Source organism: Pongo abelii, chromosome 13 (assembly GCF_028885655.2).
Source record: "Pongo abelii isolate AG06213 chromosome 13, NHGRI_mPonAbe1-v2.0_pri, whole genome shotgun sequence".
Classification (NCBI taxonomy): Eukaryota; Metazoa; Chordata; class Mammalia; order Primates; family Hominidae; genus Pongo; species Pongo abelii.
In genome coordinates this window covers 121304863-121326804 of record NC_071998.2, presented here as the reverse complement: position 1 = coordinate 121326804, position 21942 = coordinate 121304863, and the positions used below count along the sequence as shown (strand labels likewise).

General features: G+C 43.3%; 1 protein-coding gene across 22 annotated transcripts in view; it reads left to right on the top strand.

The window, feature by feature from the left end:
* Positions 1 to 21942, top strand: part of FNBP1 (formin binding protein 1) — a 156482-nt gene that overhangs the window by 42432 nt on the left and 92108 nt on the right. For all 22 annotated transcript variants that reach the window (XM_003777475.5, XM_063714086.1, XM_063714093.1 and 19 more), the window contains exon 2: positions 8090 to 8205. In XM_003777475.5, coding sequence (XP_003777523.2) covers positions 8090 to 8205 — 116 coding nt within the window. The remainder of the gene's footprint in view (positions 1 to 8089; positions 8206 to 21942) is intronic.

Here is a 21942-nt window from a genome sequence, read left to right as displayed (position 1 = left end):
CATATTGATTAACACAATAACACTTTCTTCATTCAACTCTTCAGTTTATTCAGCATCTCATAGCTAACAGCACCTGGCACATACCTTTGGTTGGTTTGAATTCAAGGAGCAGTGTGAGGTCAAGGTCAAGGGGGAGTGTAAGGTCAAGGTGAAGTGTGATGTTGGGTGAGTGCTTCAGCGAGGTTCCTGAAAGGTACCATCAGGTTGTAACCAACAGCTTGGAAACATCCATTTGTAGTTGTCGTGGCAATCTTAGAGTGAACAGTTGAAAGTATGGGTTATAGTCTGTTTAGTGGTGTTTATACAGGAGTGTCCGAGGCTAGGTAATTAATAAAGAAAAAAATATTTGTTTGGCTTATAATTCTCATGTCTGGAAAAGTTCAAGATAAGGCACCTGCATCCAGAAAGGGCCACAGGTTGCTCCATTCATAGTAGAAGGTAAAGAGGAGCCTGCATGGCAGAGGTCACATGGCCAGAGAGGGCGCAATAGAGAGGGGGTAGGTGCTGGGCTCTTTCTAACAACCGGCTCTGGCCAGGACTCGTAGAGCAAGAACTCACCCATTACGTCAAGGATGGCACCAAGGTATTCATGAAGGATCTGCCGCCATGACCCAAGGCCTCCCATTAGGCCCCACCTCTGACATTGGGGATCAAATTTCAACATGAAGTTTGAGGGGGACAGACATCCAACCTATAGCAGTATGTATACACAGTATGCACCTATAAAATAAACATTATTTTCTATTAGGTTGTTTATTACCTAAGTTTCTTAATGTTTAGAATATGCAACTTTGAAATATAAATTTTATTTTATTTATTTTTTTAGATGGAGTCTTGCTTTGTTGCCTAGTCTGGAGTGCAATGGCGCGATCTCGGCCACTGCAACCTCCGCAGGTTCAAGCGATTCTCCTGCCTCAGCCTCCCGAGTAGCTAGGATTACAGGCATGGGCCTCCATGCCCAGCTTTTTTTTTTTTTCTTTTTTTTTTTTTGAGGCAGAAGTCTTACTCTGCTGCCCAGGATGGAGTGCAGTGGCGCAATCTCAGTTCACTGCAACCTCTGCCTCCAAGATTCAAATGATTCTCCCGCCTCAGCCTCCCGAGTAGCTGGGATTACAGGTGCCCACCATCATGCCTGGCTAATTTTTTTTTGTATTTTTGTAGAGATGGGGTTTCACCATGTTGGCCAGGCTGGCCTTGAACTCCTGACCTCAGGTGATCTGCCTGCTTTGGCCTCTCAAAGTGCTGGGATTATAGCCGTGAGCCACCATGCCCGGCTAGGAAGAAATTTTTGTATTTTTAGTAGAGATGAGGTTTCACCGTGTTGGCCAGGCTGGTCTCGAACTCCTGACCTCAGGTGAGCCGCCTGCCTCAGCCTCCCAAAGTGCTAGGATTACAGGCCTGAGCCACCACACCCAACCTGAAATAGAAATTTTAGTGTATATGTTATATGATAGTGGTTCTCAAAGTGTGGTCCCTGGACCGCTGGAGGTTCCTGAAACCTTCTCATGGAGTTTACAAGGTCAAAACTATTTTAATAAGGATTGTCTTTTTAACCGTGTTGACATTTGCACCAATGTTACAAAAGAAATGGTGGGTAAAACTGATGCTTTAGTATCAGTTGAATCAAGGCTGTGGCTCCAGATTGCACTGGTAACTACTATATTCTTCACCATTAGCTGTTTGGCTTTTTTTTTTTTTTTTTTTGAGATAGAGTCTCGCACTGTCGCCTGGGCTGGACTCATTGCACCCTCTGCCTCCCGGGTTCAAGCGATTCTCCTGTCTCAGTCTCCCGAGTAGCTGTTATTATAGACGACCACCACCATGCCCGGCTAATTTTTTGTATTTTTAGTAGAGATGGGGTTTCACCATGTTGGCCAGGCTGATTTCAAGCTCCTGACCTTGTCATCCGCCCACCTCGGCCTCCGAAAGTGCTGGGATTACAGGCGTGAGCCACCACACCCAGCCCACCATTAGCTGTTTTAAAAAATTTCAGTTTTACTTGAAAATGTTCTTAATGAAACAGTGAAGATTATTCATTTTACTAAATCTCAAACCCTTGAAGATACATCTTTTTAATAGTATGTATAGTAAGATGAGAAGCATTTTAGTGCAGACTAAAATACATGATCCTGAGTTGTAAGTTGAACTAGCTGCTTTTTTCATGAACACCATTTTTACTTCAAAGAATGATCAACAGACAAACTTTTGAGTATTTGGCAAACATTTTCTCAAAAATAAATGAAGTGAGGCTGTCACTTCAGGGAAACAGCTGGCAATGTTTGTTGCCAATGATAAAATTCTAGCTTTAAAGTGAAAATTAGAACTTGGGGAAATTGTTTTTCCACTGTGAGTTTGACAGCTTCCAAATATTAAAGACTCATCAGAAAAGATGAGATTGGTACTGATATAAACAAATGTGATTCCAAAAAAAATTTTACAAGAAATGTTTCAACAGTTGGAAGATCTGCATATATCAATGATATAATATTTTCTTTTTTTCTTTTTTCTTTTGTTTTTGAGATGGAGTCTCGCTCCATCACCCAGGCTAGAGTGCTGTGGCGTAATCTCAGCTCAGCCGAGATCTGCAACCTCCCCTTCCCGGGTTCAAGCAATTCTCCTGCCTCAGCCTCCCGAGTAGCTGGGATTACAGGTGCCCGCCACCACACCCAGCTAATTTTTGTATTTTTAGTAGAGACGGGGTTTCACCATGTTAGCCAGGCTGGTCTCCAACTCCTAACCTTGGACGACCCGCCCACTTCCACCTCCTGAAGTGCTGGGATTACAGGTGTGGGCCACCATGCCCGGCTGAGATAATATTTTCTAAATGATCAATGAGTAATTTACATGATCATATACAGGTAAAAGATCCATTCAAAATGTAAGGTGGACCAGTGGATCTTACTGTGGCTGAGTTGGAAACTGCATCTCTATGGTTTCAGATTTCATATTGCAACTAGCCTTTGAGAAGCTATGATTTGTCAAGTTTGGTGTGGTATCAAAGGAGAATGTCTGCACTGATCTAAAAAGGGCCTTGAAGTGTCCTTTGTTTTCTAGCTACATATCTGTATGAAGTTGTGTTTTTTTCACATATTTCAACCAAAGTACAGAATCGTAATAGATTGAATGCAGAAGCCTCTGTCATAATCCAGCTGTCTTCTATTAAGCCAGACATTAAAGAGATTTGCAAAAATGTAACACGGTGCCATTCTTCTTACTGTTTTGTTTTGGAAAGCACAGTTTTAAAAAATAAAAACATGCTCTTTCCATTAACATGTAGTGGTAATGGGTTTTTCTTTTAAAATGAATAAATACCTTTAAAAATCTCTCCATTTTAAATTTCTGATTGAGTAAATATTGATAGATGTAACTCACTCACACAAAAGCTCTTTGGGATTCTCAATGATTTTTTTTTTTTTTTTTGAGACAGAGTCTCACTCACTCTGTCGCCCCAGGCTGGAGTGCAGTGGCACGATCTCCACTCACTGCAACCTCTCCCTCCCAGGTTCAAGTGATTCTCGTGCCTTAGCCTCCCAAGTAGCTGGAACTACAGGTGTGTGCCACCATGCCTGGCTACTTTTTGTTTTTATTTTGTAGAGATGAGGTTTCACCATGTTGGCCAGGCTGGTCTTGAACTCCTGTTCTCAAGTGATCCACCTACCTCGGCCTCGCAAAATGCTGGGATTATAGGCATGAGCCACCGTGGCTGGCTGGTTCTCAATGATTTTTAGGAGGGCAAAGGGGTCCCCAGAACCACTGTGATGTGACATCAGGCAGGAAGGGATACATTTTTGATGACACCATCCCCAAAGTAGCAAAGGCTGTTTTTAAAGAACCGTTTATAATATTTGTTCACAAAAGAGTCCTTTTAAGATTTGGATTTTTTTTTTCCATTAACTTTTCCACATTTTAGTCAAGAATGTAAGTGGGTTGATTAGTTTTTCATCTGTCTTGAATTTTCTTCTAGCTGCTGTCAAGTCAGTGCTGCAGCAATTCATGTGATAGCAAGAGCGTGGGGGCATCCTCAGGTTTCATAGAGCATCAAAAGAACTCTGCTATAGTCACAAACAAGCACCAGCTCATTTGTTACTGAGTAAGGTTTTTATTATTAAGATCTTCTATCTTATTTGGGCTCTGTCATCTTGGTAAACGCTTTATTATAGCTTGTAGAATGGTCCTGAATACAGATAACTTTATGGAAAACATATTGTTGGACTGAGGCCAGTAATTTTTAAAGTGGACTCAATTCAAATGTAGATGGGCTTTTTCTGTTGTTTTTAAGGGCTTTGGTATCGAAAGCTGTTGCTTTGTATAGTATACATCAGTTTGAATGCAAAGTGATATGGTGGGGGAAAATCTGTATTCAGGCTGTTAATAGGCCAAGAATGAAACCTAAGAGCATATCCTCTTAGCAAGTTTTCAAGGTGGCACCTATGACTGCTGAAAACAATCAAGGCTTTGGAGATGATGGGAAATCATACAGGGAGAGGGCTTTTTTTTTGGTTTGGTTTGGTTTTTGAGATGGAGTTTTGCTCGTTTTGACCAGGCTGGAGTGCAATGGCCCCATCTTGGCTCACTGCAACCTCCGCCTCCTGGGCTTGAGTGATTCTCCTGCCTCAGCCTCCCAAGTAGCTGGGATTATAGGTGTGTGCCACCACGCCCAGCTAATTTTGTATTTTTAGTAGAGACAGGGTTTTACCATGTTGGCCAGGCTGGTCTCAGACTCCTGACCTCAGGTCTCAAACTCTTGATCCTCCTGCCTCGGCCTCCCAAAGTGCTGGGATTACAGGCGTGAGCCACTGCACCCGGCCATTTTTTTTTTTTTTTTTTTTTGAGACAGAGTCTCTGTCTTTCGCCCAGGCTGGAGTGCAGTGCTACAGTCTCGGCTCACTGCAACCTCCGTCTCCTGAGTTCAGTGGATTCTCCTGCCTCAGCCTCCTGAGTAGCTTGGATTACAGGTGCATGCCCCCATGCCTGGCTAATTTTTGTATTTTTAGTAGAGATGAGGTTTAGTAAAGATGACTGTGTTGGCCAGGCTAGTCTCAAACTCCTGACCTCAAGTGATCTGCCCACCATGGCCTCCCAAAGTGCTGGAATTTTGAATGTGAGCCACCGCGCCCAGCCGGGAGAGGGCTTTTAAATAAAGGAAAGGGTGTTTATGTTTTTGGTTTTTGTTTTTTGAGACAGGGTCTTGCTTTGATGCTCAGGCTAGAGTGCAGTAGCCTGATCATGACTCACTGCAGCCGCGAACTCCTGGGCTCAAGTGATCCTCCTGCCTTAGCCTCCCTAGTAGCTGGGACTACAGACATGTGCCATGATGCCCTGATAATTGTTAATCATTTTAAGAATAAATACGATTACTGTGAAACTAGATCCACAAAGGGTTACTGATAAGCAGAGGGCTTTGATGAAGTCATGCTCTCAATTTGTAAGAATGATTTGTAATCATAGCTTGAGTTGTGTGTATATTTGTTCTCTCAAGTAGTTTAAGTTGATCTTCAGTCTCGTTTACACTATTAGCTTACTTGATGACCCTTGACTTTATAGATAACATAATCTAGTGTTTCTTAAACTGAAATCTAGGGGTTTGTGGAATATATATTATTGAGGACCAAGAGTCAACTTTAAATATTAAAAATTATTAGTCATAAAGACAAACATTTTGCACTGATTTTTTTTATTAGTTTGTATTTAATTTTTTGAGACATAGTCTCATTCTGTCACCCATGCTGGAGTGCAATGGCGTGATCTTGGCTCACGGCAACCTCTGCCTCCCGGGTTCAAACAATTCTCCTGCCTCCCTCAGACTCCCGAGTAGCTGGGATTACAGGTGTCTGCCATGATGCCCGGCTACTTTTGTATTTTTAGTAGAGATGGGATTTCACCATGTTGTCCAGGCTGGTCTCGAACTCCTGTCCTCAAGTGATCCACCCGCCTTGGCCTCCCAAAGTGCTGGAATTACAGGCGTGAGCCACCTCACCTGGCCAAAATCTCAGTCATACCTCAATAAAGTGGTTTTAAAAAAAAACAGGCCGGCCGGAGACAGTGGCTCACACTTGTAATCCCAGCACTTTGGGAAGCCAAGGCAGGAGGATCACTTGAGCCCAGGAATTCAAGACCAGCCTGGGCATACTAGTGAGACCTCCTCTCTACAAAAAATACAAAAATTAGCGAAAGCATGGTGGCGGGTGCCAATAGTCCCAGTTACTCAGGAGGCTGAAGTGGGAGGATCACTTGAGTCTGGGAGGCAGCAGCAAGCTGAGATCGCACTACTGCACTCCAGCCTGGGGAAAAGAGCATGACTCTGTCTCAAAACAAGCCAACCAACAAACAAAAAACAGTCTGAAGTAAGACACTGAATGTATACTGTTAGATTATACAAGCGTAGGATTAAACACTAGCTTTATATTTTTATATTTGACTTGGCACTTCCCCATTTCGCATGATCCTCATGACTGATTTGTGAAATTAGGAAATTAGATTATAGCTGCGTCTTACAGGCAAATGACTAAAACTTGAAACATTTGGGGGCCTGTCTCTGTGAAATCCCTTTGCTGGGGCTAGAACCCTCATTTATGACTGTTACCTCTCAGGAGGCAGCAAATTTTCCATGGAGAATTCCACTTCCACTGAAATTCTCTCTTCCCTGTGATGTGCTCATGCCCTCTCTGGCTCGCCCCCTTAGTCCTTTCTGGGCTCTGCTTCCTGGGCCAGGCCCTCTTTGCTAATTCAGTGCATCCTTGCTGTCATCTTTGCTGTTCTGATCCTCGGCTGTTGCTTCAGATCCACCTACTCACTTGCTGCCCTTCTCGAGTTCTAAATCCTTATGTGTTTCCAGCTCTTTTCTGGACATGCCAGTCCCTCATTCAACATGTCAAAACGACATTTAATTTTCACCCCAAACTGTAGCTCTTTCTTATCTGGATCTTCTGTTTAATTCCGGGAAGCAGAACCTGAAAGTCACTCTGGAATCCTCCCTCCCCCTCACACCCTTCCCAGCCTCCACATCCAATCGGCCACTCACACACTAGTTGATTGTGTTTGTTAAATGTCCCTAGAATTCTTCCCTTCAGTGCCTATTTTGTCTCATCTAGACTGTTGGAGCCATTTCCTGGCTTCCTCTTCCAAGTCCTCTTGTGCCTGCTGGAGAGTCTAAACTCCTAAGCTCATCCTTCAAGGCCTTGGGTGATCTAGCTCTGAGCTGTGTCTAGTTTCATCACTCACCAACTCCACTTCCCTTCTGCCCCACCCACCTCCACCTTGCACTCAAAGACAAATTCACCCGATTCCTGGATATCGCCATGTCTTTGCATTAGCTGTTGCTAGAATACCTGTCCCCTCTCATTCTTTATTTGGGAGGACAGAGTCATGCTCTTATACCCAGGCTAGAGTATAGAGTATAGAGTATAGAGTATAGGTGCAATGGTACAACACCATGCCCGGCTAATTTTTAAAATTTTTTTTGTAGAGATGGGTTCTATGTTACCCAGGCTCCCTCTCATTCTTCCAGACCAGAAACCCCAAGGCACAATGCAAACTCAGGCTGTATTTTTGTTCATTTTGGTTCCCCAGCTCCAGGCACTGTTCCTGGCTCACAATGTGGGTTTGGTGTATGTTTGAAAGAATAAAATCCATGTGTTTTATTTTAATCATTTGAAGAAAGCAAAATTTTGTAACACTTCTTCCCCAGGTCCTCGGCTCAGATTCAGCTGTTTTGAATGATTACCCAGAGATAACAGTTAAGGTGCAAACCGTGTGTGGCTGCATTTGTGTGTGTTTCACCTGTTGGTTTTTGGCGTCTGGGAATGACATTTTTCTTTGCACTGAGACATCAGTTATATCTAAAAACTATGTTTCTAAAAGGAATAGGAAATATGAATGAATAGGTCAGAGTTCAGTACTCCAGGCAGTTTTCAAACCAAATTTGGTAATGTTGATTTAAAATGGCTCAACAAAAAAGCACCCCAAGTATAATCATGGAAAATATTAGTACTACTTTGTATGTAGTAGTATGTTGTTAAGAGAATTATTCATTCAAATTATGTTAATCACAGGGAAAGACCATAACTTCTCTCTTGGTTTATTTTAACAGGATCAGTTTGACAACTTAGAAAAACACACACAGTGGGGAATTGATATTCTTGAGAAATATATCAAGTTTGTGAAAGAAAGGACAGAGATTGAACTCAGCTATGCAAAGCAACTCAGGTAAGTTGATATTGAAAAAGGTTATTTGTTAACTGCAAAATGTTGTAAGGATAACATATATTCTCATTTTATAGTATAAATGTATATTTTAAATATTTTTCCTTTTATGTAAGGTAATATTTCAATAGAAGTGATTGTTTTTCATACAGAAAATTAATTTTCATAGAACATTAAAAATAAAAACTAAATTACTGCTTTAAGGCCCAGTTTTTTTTCAACAAGGTATTTGCTGAGTTTTAGAGCAGCTTGTTTTTCAGTAAATTTTTTATTGAAATATATTAATAACATATGTACAGAGAAGTACACAAATCATAAGTGTACAGCTCCATGAATTTTGACAGTGTGAACACACTCATGTAACCAGGCACCCAGGTCAAGAAACAGAAAGACCAGCCTGAAAGGCCCCCTGGTCCCCTCCAGCTCCCCACTCTCCCCTCAGCGGTAACCACTCTCCTGACTTCTAACCTCAAGGATTAGTAGTGCCCACTTTTGAACGTTACATGAGTGGAATCATTTGGTATGCATTCTTGTGTATCTGGCTCCTTTTGTTCTATATTACGTTTGTGAGATTTACCATGTGGTAGCATGTGGTGAGAGTCTGCTTATTTTCATTGCTGTTGAGTGTTTTGGTCTGTGAATGCACCAGAACTCATCCGTTCTACTGACTACGTGATTGGTTGTTTCCAATTTAGGCTATAATGAGTAGCGCTCCAGCAAGCATTATTGTACAAGGCTTTTTGTGTGTATCTGAACACGTTTCCTAGGATCTACGTAGGCGTCTAATTGCAAGGTCACAGGCTACTCATATGCTTAGCTTTGGTGGATAGGGTTCAGCCATTTCCAAGGTGCTTGTACTAATTCACACTCCCTCCCGTAATGTGTTGAGGGGTCCTGTGGAATAGTATTTTAAAAGTATTTGGGCCGGGTGCAGTGGCTCACGCCTGTAATCCCAGCAGTTTGGGAGGCAGAGGTGGGCGGATTGCCTGAGGTCAGGAGTTCGAGACCTGCCTGGCCAACATGGTGAAACCCCGCCTCTACTAAAAATACAAAAATTAGTGGGGCATGGTGGCAGGCGCCTGTAATCCCAGCTACTTGGGAGGGTGAGGCACGAGAATTGCTTGAACCCGGTAGGTGGAGGTTGCAGTGAGCTGAGATTGTGTCACTGCACTCTAGCCTGGGTGACAGAGTGAGACTCCTTCTCAAAAAAAGAAAAAAGTGCTTTGGGGCCAGGCGTGGTGGCTCATGCCTGCAATCCCAGCACTTTGGGAGGCCGATGAGGGAGGATCGTGTGAGCCCAAAAAGTTCAAGACCAGCCTGGGCAACATAGTGAGACCCCATTTCTATTTTTTTTTAAAAGTACTTTGGATCTCCTTACATCTTTAATGATGAGATTATCTAAGAAATTTATGTTTTTATAGAATATATTTAAAAGTTCTTGGTAGAACTAAGCTTGAACTTGAAGTGGCATGCAAAGTCCTTAATGATTTCTTGTTGTGTAGTTGTAGTTGAATTGGTTTGTGGATATTGTTTTAAGGCCTGTTAAAGTGCTAGATGATTTTGATTTAGAAACATTTAGTTTTCTTTTTCTCTCTTTATTATTATTATTATTATTTTTTGAGACAGTCTCACTCTGTCGCTCAGGCTGGAGTGCAGTGGCTCAATCTCAGCTCACTGCAATCTCCACCTCCCAGGTTCAAGCGATTCTACTGCATCAGCCTCCCAAGTAGCTGGGATTACAGGCTTGTGCAACCATGCCTGGCTAATTTTTGTATTTTTAGTAGAGAGGGTGTTTCACCATGTTGGCCAGACTGGTCTTGAACTCCTGACCTCAAGTGATCCACCTGCCTGGGTCTCCCAATGTGCTGGGCTTACAGGTGTGAGCCACCGCACCCAGCCCTTTTTTTCTTTTTTTTTTTTAAAAAGTTTCTTCAAGCTCCCTCACCATTGAGTTTTAATCCAAAGAGCATCTGCATAAGAGATATGTGTTCTTGGCTGGGTGCAGTGGCTCACACCTGTAATCCTAGCACTTTGGGAGGCCAAGGCAGGTGGATCACGAGGTCAAGAGTTTGAGACCAGCCTGGTCAAGATGGTGAAACCCCATCTCTACTAAAAATACAAAAATCAGCCGGGCATGGTGGCGGGCGCCTGTAATCCCAGCTATTCAGGAGGCTGACGCAGGAGAATCGCTTGAACCCAGGAGGCAGAGGTTGCAGTGAGCCAAGATCGCGCCACTACACTCCAGCCTGGGCAACAGAGGAAGACTCCATCTCAAAAAAAAAAAAAAAAAAAAAAAGAGCTATGTGTTCTTATAAGGGTTTCTGTTGTTGTTTCAGCAAGCTGGGATTACAGGTGTGAGCCACTGCGCCTGGCCCCGGATTTTGTTTTTATTGAGTGAATAACATGTAAAACATCGCACAATGAAATAATTTTTATAAGTGGAGAATCCAGATCAGTTTCTAGTGCCCTGTGTGCATATCAGCCTCGTCAACACGTCAGGGACTTTTTGAACTGAAAGTAGGAATAGAACATGGTCTGTTTCACGTTGATTATTTGAATACTGCACTGTTAGTCATGCAGTGTTGTCTTTCGTGTGAAAATGGGCTACGTGTGAGCTCTCAAGTGGGCTACCGGTGTTCTTCCCACCACAGTCTCCCTTGCTGACCCCTACTATTCCCCTGCCTCTTCACATCGCTGTGCCCAGCACCTGCTTCTCAGTCCTTCTCCCTTCCCAGTCTATACTCTCCTGGTGACCTCAACTGTCTCATGGCTTTAGGTATGATCCATATGGCAATGGCTCACAGATATGGATCTCCAAGCCAGACCTCTCTCCTGAATTCCAGAAACAACTTGCTCAAAGTCTCCACTTAGAAATGTCTAAAAACTTGGCTGGGCACGGTGGCTCGTGCCTGTCATCCCAGCACTTTGGGAGGCAGAGGCGGGCGGATCACTAAGTCAGGAGATCGAGACCATCCTGGCTAACACGGTGAAAACCCGTCCCTTCTAAAAATACAAAAAATTAGCTGGACATGGTGGCGGGCGCCTGTAGTCCCAGCTACTCGGGAGGCTAAGGCAGGAGAATGGCGTGAACCCAGGAGGCAGAGCTTGCAGTGAGCCGAGATCGCACCACTGCACTCCAGCCTGGGTGACAGAGAGAGACCCTGTCTCAAAAAAAAAAAGGAAATGTCTAAAAACCATCTGAAATGATCTGAAATGTAAATGTCTGAAACTGAACTCCTGATCTCCCCAACTTAAAAATCCACATGTCTAGGCCAAGTGAAGTGGCTCACACCTAAAATCTTAGCACTTCAGGAGGCCGAGGTGGGTACTTGAGGCCGGGAGTTGGAGACCAGCCTGAGCAACATAGTGAGACCCTGCCTCTAAAAAGAATTTAAAAAAATTAGCCAGGCATGGTGGCGCATACCTGTAGTCCCAGCTATTTGAGAGGCTGAGAAGAGCGGATGCTTGAGCCCAAGACGTTGGGGCTGCAGTGAGCCATGATTGCACTACTGCACTCTAGCCTGGGCAACAGAGCAAGACCCTATCTCAAAAAAATAAAAATCTGCATTTCCACGGCCTAGATTTTCCTCCACTCACCTGAGGGTAGCTGCATCCTTCCTGGTTTAGGTCAAAAACCCTAGCATCACCCAAGTGCAGGGGGATCACTTGAGGTCAAGAGTTCAAGACCAGCTGTCCAACATGGTGAAACCCTGTCTCTACTAAAAATACAAAAACATTAGCCAGGCGTGGTGACAGGCGCCTGTAATCCTAGCTACTCGGGAAGCTAAGGCAAGAGAATCCCTTGAACCCAGGAGGCAGAGGTTGCAGTAAGCTGAGATTGTGCCACTGTACTCCAGCCTGGGTGACAGAGCAAGACTCCATCTCAAAAAAAAAAACCCTGGTGTCATCATCGTCTCTGGCTCCCTTCTTTTTCTCACACACTCACACTTCCCAGCTCAAGCCATCAGGAAATCTTGGCTTCTCTACAAATTTATCCAGGATCTGACACTTGTTACCACCTCCACTGCTGTCACTGTGGTCCATGTCACATGGCCTACGTGGTCCCTGATCTTTTGCCTGGTTATGATGAGTCTACTAACTAGTTTCCCTTATTCTACCTCTATCCCCTATTCCCTGATTTCTACAAAGCAGCCAGATTACAGCACTCCTCTGTTCAAAATTCCAGTGCGTCCCCATTTCATTCAGAGTAAATCCAAAAACCTTACAGTGAAAGTCCTCCAAAACCTTGTATAATGTGGTTCCCACACCTTTCTGACATCATCTGTTTTAACTCTCTTCCTCCTCCTCTCTGCTGTAACCATACAGAGGCCTCCTTCCTGTTTTTTGTACATGCCAGGCATCCCCTCACCCGAGAGCTATTGCGCTAGCCCTTCCATGTAGATACTACCTAAGTGTTCTTCTCCAGGCTCCAAGTGGCTGACTCCCTCTCCTGCTTCCGGTTTTTGCTCAGTGAGGCCCACCTCTTCCCCTAGCCCACTTAGCCTGCTTTGCTTTTTCACGTTTCCTATATTACTGGTAACTTTCTACCATTTTATATAGTTTTCTTATTTAGTTTTGAAAATTGACAAAATATTTCTATATTATTTGTATATAAAATTGTATATATTTATGGTATACATGATGTCTTGAAATATGTATCTGCTGCAGAATGCCCAAATCAGGCTAATTAACATATATATTACTACTCAAACTTAATATTTTTTTTGTGGGAAGAACATTAAAATCTACTCTTCTAGCAATTTAGCAACCCCTCCCCTCCCCTCCCCTTCCCTCTTTCTTGAGACAGGGTCTCACTCTGTCACCCTGGGTGGAGTGCAGTGGCACGATCTTGGCTCACCTCCCGGGCTCAAGTAATCCTCCCACCACAGCCTCCCAAGTAGCTGGGACCACAGGAATGCACTGCCACACCCGGCTAATTTTTGTATCTTTTGCAGAGACAGAATTTCACCATGTTGCCCATGCTGGTCTTGAACTTCTAGGTTCAAGCAATCCTCTCACCGGGGCCTCCCAAAGTGCTGGAATTACAGGTGTGAGCACCCGGCCTGGCAATTTTCAAGTATTGATACAATACTTTGTACAATACAATCAAGTATTGATAACAATACATTGTTATCAACTGGAGACACCATGTTGTACAATAGATCTCTTGAACTTATTTCTCCTAAAATTTTGTCTCATTTGAATAACATCTCCCCAAAACTTCCCAGAGAAATCTGGGTATTATATTTACTGCGCATTGTCTCCTGCAGCCTCCCAGCTAGAATGCAAGCCCCTTAAGGGTGGAGATCTTTGGGTTGTGCTCACTAATGTGTCATAGTGCAGAACAGTGCCTGGCACATAGTAGGTGCCCAGTAAATATTTGTAGATTGTGAGTGAATCGGTAGGGTACAGGCCTAAGATATTTAGCCAGCTTTGCTTTATGGGGAATTATGTGTTTGCACCGGCCTGTGAGAGCTGATGAGATTTTAACAACAAAAAGTAGAACAACAAGGTGCCAGCCGAGTTTCAATCACTAGGGATGCTTTAATGAACGAGACACAGGAAGTGCCTGAACCTGGAGTGCTCACCTTCTCACAGCGGAAAACAGAACTGCATGCAAATTAGCAAAGAATTCGAGCATTTAAAGATAGCATTTATGACTCCAAATATGTAAACGCACTGATGTGATAGAGATTGAAGTGGGGGTGGTTACTTAGCTAGGCTGGTCAGGGGAAACCCATCACTTGAGAAGTGAATTACAAAAAGAAGCCAGACATGTGAGGATGTGGTGGGAGAGAGTGCAAAGGTCCTGAGATGGGAACATGTACAAGGAATAGAAAGGCCAGTGTGGCTACAGCATATTCAACAGATACTTGGTTGAAATAGTAATATGATGTTGAAAAATCATTGTGGCCTTTGGGAGAGATAACTATCATTAAATATTTTTTTTCTGCATTGCAGGGGAGAGTGCTAACTTATTTTAGACATAAACATATGAGACTTTGATTCCTGTAGGTCAGGTCTTAGCATGGGCCAAATCCATCCACTACTTGGTTTTGTAAATAAAGATTTGTTGGACTGTTCCCGTGCCCATGCATATTGTCTATGGCCACTTTTGCAAACAATTGGCAATTGAATAGTTTGCAAAAGAGATGCAGTTACCTGCAAGTCTGAATTTTTTTTTTTCTTCTTTGAGATGGACTCTCGCTCTGTCACCCAGGCTGGAATGCAGTGGTACAATCTCAGTTCACTGCAACCTCCACCTCCAGGGTTCAAGTGATTCTCCTGCCTCAGCCTCCCGAACAGCTGGGACTACAGGCGCACACCACCACTCCCGGCTAATTTTTGTGTTTTTAGTAGAGACGGGATTTCACCATATTGGCCAGGCTGGTCCTGGACTCCTGACCTCGTGATCCACCTGCCTCGGCCTCCCAAAGTGCTGGGATTACAGGCATGAGCCACCGCGCCCAGCCCTGAAATATTTATTTTCTGGTCCTTTACAGAAAAAGTTTGCCAACCCTGAGGTCACTATTCAAGGTAGTATAGGTTGAAATTCCTAATATAATTTTTTTTTCTGAGTCTGAACAACCTGATTTTATTTATTTATTTTTGAGACAGAGTTTCTGTCACCCAGGCTGGAGTGCAGTGGCATGATCTCCCGTCCCTTTCCAGAAACTATGGCCCCTGACACTCCATTAGCAGAGTAACAGGGCCTGCTCAACCTCACCCTCACTGCTGCCTTCTGTTTCCAAACTGATCTTTGTCAATTTGCTACTTAACAGTTGGTACATCTAGGTCTTAAATTGCATTTCTCTTAGTATGCATGGGGGTTGAACATCTTTTGATACATTTGAGCCATTTATCCTTTTAAAAAATGAACCATTCAAGTCTTGGTCTGTTTTTAATTGGAGCTCGTTGTATATAGAGGGTAACTAGGTAGAAATCATTTTATACAACAAATTGCATATTGTATATATCATATATATAAAGAAATGAATTGAAATTTAACAGTACAAACGACAGTAAAGTGAAACTGAGGGATGCGCTAAGCTTTAAATATTAAACTCTTAGGCCAGGCGCGGTGGCTCATACCTGTAATCCCAGCATTTTGGGAGGCCGAGGTGGGCAGATGACCTGATGCTGGGAGTTTGAGACCAGCCTGGCCAACGTGGTGAAACCCCGTCTCTCTACTAAAATCGCAAAAATTAGCCGGGCGCGCCTGTCATCCCGGCTACTCAGGAGGCAGAGGTTGCGGTGAGCCAAGATGACGCCACTGCACTCCAGCCTGGGTGACAGACTCTGTCTCAAAAAAATAAATATTAAACTTTTGTAAAATTTATCAAAAATATGAAAAACTTATAGGATGTCATTATTGTGTGTGTGTAATTCCATGTTGAAATTCTAAACAGACTCAATTGACTCACTGCTATAAAAGATTAGGAAAATAATATATACATGTTTTGCTCCTTCTAGTTGAGTTATATGATATGACTTGGTTCTGAAACCCGAGGCCCTCAGTTGATTTGTCGTGGTTCTATATTTGAACGTAGAGTCATCTCAGCACTTCTCTCTACAAGAGCCTCTCTTCTTGACTCTTGGCATTAAGGAAGAATATTCTCCCCCTAGTTAGAGCTTGGGACGTGTTCCCTGAGTTCTTTCTTGCTTGAAAATGCCACCATACTTTATAGCACTTTGACTTGGTTGTTCTCTGGTCACACTTTCTCTCTCCATGTGGCTGCATCATCTTTTGGAGGAAAAGTCTGGGGCCAGCCAGATGTTTTTCTCTGTAGGCAACATGGCTGTTTCTGAGTAAATATATGAATAATTTTGGTTCATCTTAGCAGTCTGATAACTTCACTAAGCAATGCCACGGAGTTGATCATCCTTTATCAGATAGTTTTTCTTAGTGCTCTTTCCTGTGTAAATTCTATGCTTCATTTATTTCAGGGGAAAGTTCTTTGATTATGTCTGAATGTTTTTTCTATTCTACTTACTGGGTCATATACTTCAGAGATATGAGTTATCCTTACGTTTCATCTTATTCTCATTTTTTTTTTTTTTTTTTTTAAATTTTTTTTCTTGAGACGGTGTCTCGCTCTGTCGCCCAGGCTGGAGTGCAATGGCGTGATCTCAGCTCACTGCAAGCTCCACCTCCCAGGTTCAAGCGATTCTCCTGCCTCAGCCTCCCGAGTAGCTGGGACTACAGGCGCCCGCCACCACACCCAGCTGATTTTTACACTTTTAATAGAGACAGGGTTTCACCATTTTGGCCAGGATGGTCTTGATCTCTTGACCTTGTGATCCGCCCGCCTCTGCCTCCCAAAGTGCTGGGATTACAGGCGTGAGCCACCACGCCCGGCCTATCGTTAGATCCTTTTTTTTCTGATTGTTTTCACATTATGGTTATTTCACACCTTTCCTCTATTAAATTTGATATCCACCCTCATTTATTGATGGGTTCTATAGTGGTATATTTTAGTCCTTAGTTCATTTCCTCAGCTTTGTGTCTTCCTTCTCATTCCATTTTATTTTATCCCATAGTATTGGGATTCTTGATTTATTGCCTTTGTGTTTTTACTAAGTTTGTCTATAGTATAAATAATCTGGAGGAGGGTGATTTTTGCTTATTTTCCTTATATGTTTTCTTGCAGACTGGATTTTGGATTTTTCTTTTGCTTCTGTATTACCTGTCATATCTTTCACTTTACTTATATTTATTAATTATTTTTTTTTTTTTGAGACAAAGTCTCACTCTGTTGCCCAGGCTGGAATGTAGTGGCACGATCTCAGCTCACTGCAACCTCAGCCTCCCGGGTTCAAGCAATTCTCCTGCCTCAGCCTCCCAAGTAGCTGGGATTACAGGCGCACACCACCACACCTGGCGAATGTTTTTTTTTTTTTTTTTTTTTTTGAGATGGAGCTTTGTTCTTGTTGCCCAGGCTGGAGTGCAATGGCACGATCTTGGCTCACTGCAGCACCACCTCCTGGGTTGAAGCGATTCTCCTGCCTCAGACTTCCGAGTAGCTGGGATTACAGGTATGCGCCACCACACCTGGCTAATTTTGTATTTTTAGTAGAGACGGGGTTTCACCATGTTGGTCAGGCTGGTCGCAAACTCCTAACCTCAGGTGATCCACCCGCCTCGGCCTCCCAGAGTGCTGGGATTTCAGGCATGAGCCACCACACCTGGCCCACGGCTGGCTAACTTTTGTATTTTTAGTAGAGACAGGGTCTTGCCATGTTGGCCAGGCTTGTCTCAAACTCCTGACCTCAGTTGATCCGCCCACCTCGGCCTCCGAAACTGCTGAGATTACAGGCGTGAGCCACCACCCCGGCCATGTTGCTTATATTTAATAGGGGCAGTTTAGTGAAGTGGTTGAGTTCAGACTCAAGGGTCCCAATGCCTGGGATGTAATCCTGGTTCTTCCACTTAACAGCCATATGAATTGGGTCAAATTACTCTCCTTGTTTCATCATTTTCATCTGTAAAGTGTGAATCATCATCATTATCATCATCATCATCATCATCATCATCATCATCCTCCTGCTCCTCACCTTATAAGGTTGCTGAGTGGGCTTAATGAGGTAAAGAGCATAAAGGTCTTAGGCCAACACCTGGCGTGTGTTTGTTTCCACCGTGAGCCGCACCAGTGCCCTGTCTGCTCTGATGGAGTGTAGGTGAGTGTTCCTTGCCACGCTTCCATCCATTTCTGGTGCCATTGGTCTTTCCCTTTGAGTTCCACTTGGGACTGGGGTATTATATGTTCTGCTTGGTTTGCTGAAGGCTGAGGACAGGTGTTTATAGAGTCAGGGTCGCGAAGGGGCCTGGCTTTGAGACTCTGAGCTCTGTCATTTCTTCTGAAACTTTGTTAGAGGTTCTGTTGTGGGGTTTACGCCATTAGGTCAAAGATTGCCCTAATTGTATTAGTCCGTTTTCACGCTGCCGATAAAGACATACCCGAGACTGGGAAGAAAAAGAGGTTTAATTTGACTTACAGTTCCACATGGCTGGGGAGGCCTCAGAATCATGGCCGGGGGTGAAAGGCACTTCTTACATGGCAGCAGCAAGGGAAAATGAGGAAGAAGCAAAAGCGGAAACCCCTGATAAACCCGTCAGATCTTGTGAGACTTATTCACTATCACGAGAATAGCACGAGAAAGACCAGCCCCCATGATTCAATTACCTCCCTCTGGGTCCCTCCCACTGCATGTGGGAATTCTGGGAGATACAATTCAAGTTGAGATTTGGGTGGGGACACAGCGAACCCACATCCCTAATCCTGTGGAATCCCTGGGTTTGGGGTGAACCCCCAGGGCATTCAGCCTGGAGGTCTAGAAAGTGGACCCCCAGGGGGTGAGCCCCGGCTCCTGCCCAAGGCCTTCGGTGGTCAGCATAGATGTCTTCCTCTCAGAATTTTTCTGTCACTATTCCCTTACTGCGTACCTCCCAGTTTACTTCTGTCTGGGTTGATTTTCAGGGTTTGTGGACGTATTTCCCTTCCTGTGATGGGGAGGAAGGAGTCAGCAGCCATTCTAAGCTGTCCCAGAATTTTCTGTTGCTCTTCTTGGTCATCACTTTTTAAAGTGTATGGACTAAGGTTTAGACTCCTTTCTTCATTTTTTTTTTTTTTCAATTTTCTGCTGTTAAAATTTTCCCTGTCTTTAATTTTTTCACCTTTTGTTGTTGAGAAAGCACAATTCTCTGGCTGGATTTTATTCTGCCATCTTGATCCAGAAATCTTGTGGTGAGCTTTAAAAAAATAGTGAAAAAAACACAAAACATTCTTGGGCCCCACCCTAGACCTTCTGTTGCAGAGGCTCTGGAATAGGGCCGAGTAAGTCATTTTTAAAGCCTTCCTGTGGTTCTTCGAATCAGCCAGGTCTAAATCCACCATCCTTATAAAAGAATGTTTATTTTTTTCTTTTACCTTTTAGTTAGGCTACCTGAAAAACAAGTCGAGATTTTCTACCTGAAAACACGTCAGACTTCTCAGAAAGACCCCATAAGTCGAAAGTTTTTTTAGGTGGTTTATTTGCTTGTTCATTTTTGTTGTTGTTGTTGTTGTGGGGTTTTTTTTGTTTTTTTTTTGTTTTAATACAAAGTCTAGTTCTGTCACCTAGGCTGGAGTGCAGTGGCATGATCTCGGCTCACTGCAACCTCCGCCTCCCAGGTTTAAGCGATTCTCCTGTCTCACCCTCCCAAGTAGCTGGGACTACAGGTATACGTCACCACGCCCAGCTAATTTTTGTATTTTTAGTAGAGACGGGGTTTCACCATGTTGGCCAGGCTGGTCGAACTCCCGATCCACCTGCCTCGGCCTCCCAAAGTGCTGGGATTACAGGCGTGAGCCACCGCGCCTGAACGAACCATGTTCATTTTTTAAATAATGGTAATACAAATAGGGCAAAAACCTTGTCCCAAGAGAACAGCAATGGAAAGTTGATCTTTTTTTTGTAGCAGTTCTTGAGATAAATATCCTTAGAAATGAAGTTCACTTTGAGATCTCTTTAGCTTCTAGGTTTATACTGGTGAATTATTTATTAGTGCTTTTAAGAAGCATTTTAAATGCTGTATATGCCAGTATTGTCAAAGTGATTCCCATTCATCAGAACTCGATGGTCTTTTCAGTATATCACCTACAAGTGATCTAATGTAATCCTGTTTAGGATTTGACTGGTAAAAGAGAACTATAAAGAATACTGGTTTTACCTGGATCAGTAGATTCAGAGTCAAGTAAGGCTTCCTTCAACTAGATATAAAATTTACATGATTTTTATGGCTGCTAAGGACTGGAAGGAAGCTATAAAGAAAATGTGGATTTAACATTTTGGAATAATTTTTATATGAAGTGTGAATTTAGAAGTGGTATTTTCAATTTGTAAGTTATAGGTAACAGAAGAAATGATTAATATTTAAAATCATGCAGTAGTCTGGGCACGGTGGCTCATGCCTGTAATTCCAGCACTATGGGAGGCTGAGGTGAGAGGATTGCTTGAGGCTAGGAGTTTGTGACCGGCCTCAGCAACATGGCAAGACTCTTTCTCTACAGAAAATAATAAAAATGAGCTGGGCATGGTGGTTTGCACCTGTAGTCCTAGCCACTTAGGAGGCTAAGGTGGGAAGATCCCTGGGGCCCAGGAGTTCGAGGTTTGCAGTGAGCCATGATCACGCCACTGCACTCTAGTCCAGGTGACAGAACAAGACCCTGTCTCTAAAAAAATTAAAATAAAAAATAAAAATGAATTGTAAAATAAACCACGCACTAGAAATATCTCACATGCAGCCACTATGCTTTTCCAATACTCTAATCACCCATATGTGCTGCTCTCAATATATTTGTAAAATAACCCATTGATTATGTAGTCATCTGTTTTGCGCACACTTCCCTTTCTTTTTTCTTTCTTTTTTTTTTTTTTTTTTTGAGATGGAGTCTCACTCTGTCGCCCAGGCTAGGGTGCAGTGGCACAGTCTCAGCTCACTACAACCTCTGCCTCCCAGGTTCAAGCCATTCTCCTGCCCCAGCCTCCCAAGTAGTTTGGATTACAGGCACGCGCCACCACGCCCAGCTAATTTTTGTATTTTTAGTAGAGACGAGATTTCACCATGTTGGTCAGGCTGGTCTCGAACTCCTGACCTTGTGATCTGCCCGCCTTGGCCTCCCAAAGTGCTGGGATTACAGGCATGAGCCACCGTGCCCAGCCCCCTTTCATTCTTGATCCTTGTGATGGTGTTTTTAAGAAGTGATTGTGATCATAATCCAACTGAAAGACCTGTACTGTGCTTTCGACATAAAATATTTCTCTTTTTTGCATTGTTTTTTCTCCAAGGGACATTCTTTAAGGAAATAATTGCTTTTTCACATTCTTTTGGATCTAGAATTATTAAACTCTGCTATGTATCCTCAGTATCATCAGAGAAAGCATGTCATAGTTGATATGTTGACGTGTATGCCAACATGATCTCAGTCTTGAATTAACTACATTCTTTCATCAGTCAGTCTAATTATAACTTTTAAACTATTATATATACATGCCTCCATTTTTTGAATAATTGCAGCAGTTGATATTCTACTGGATGTTATCTAGTCCCACAGAATTTCAAAACAAGAAGGACAATGGAGGTCATGTCGTCCAACCCCTGCTGACGTACACATTAGGAATGGGAAGCACAGACTGGCTCATTTGCTGAGGTCATGCTGTCCGGGCACATGGTCTCTTGATTCCCAGAGCAATGCCCTTTGTACTGAAGCCGGTGGCCTCTCCCATCATCTAGTAGCATTTGTTACAGATGAAACCACATGTCACTTGGTATGCAAAACATACCATGATCAAAATTGTAAATTCATTATCACATATTTTTCTAGGCACGTCTGTAGATTTGGGGGAAGTAGAAGAAATAAAAGTAAAATGTGAAATAATAAAGAGGAATAGCAACAGGGAATTAACAAGGAAGTTAGGACTGAGATGCTGACACATGGAGTTCCTGCTGTGGATTACTGCTCAACATGCTCTCGCTATTTCTTGGCCGGGTGCAGTGGCACTTTGGGGGGCCGAGGCGGGCAGATCACCTGAGCTCAGGAGTTCGAGACCAGCCTGGCCAACGTGGTGAAACCCCGTCTCTACTAAAAAGCACAAAAATTATCTGGGCGTGGTGGTGTATGCCTGCAATCCCAGCTACTCGGGAGGCTGAGGCAGGAGAATCACTTGAACCCGGGAGGTGGAGGTTGTTTGTAGTGAGCC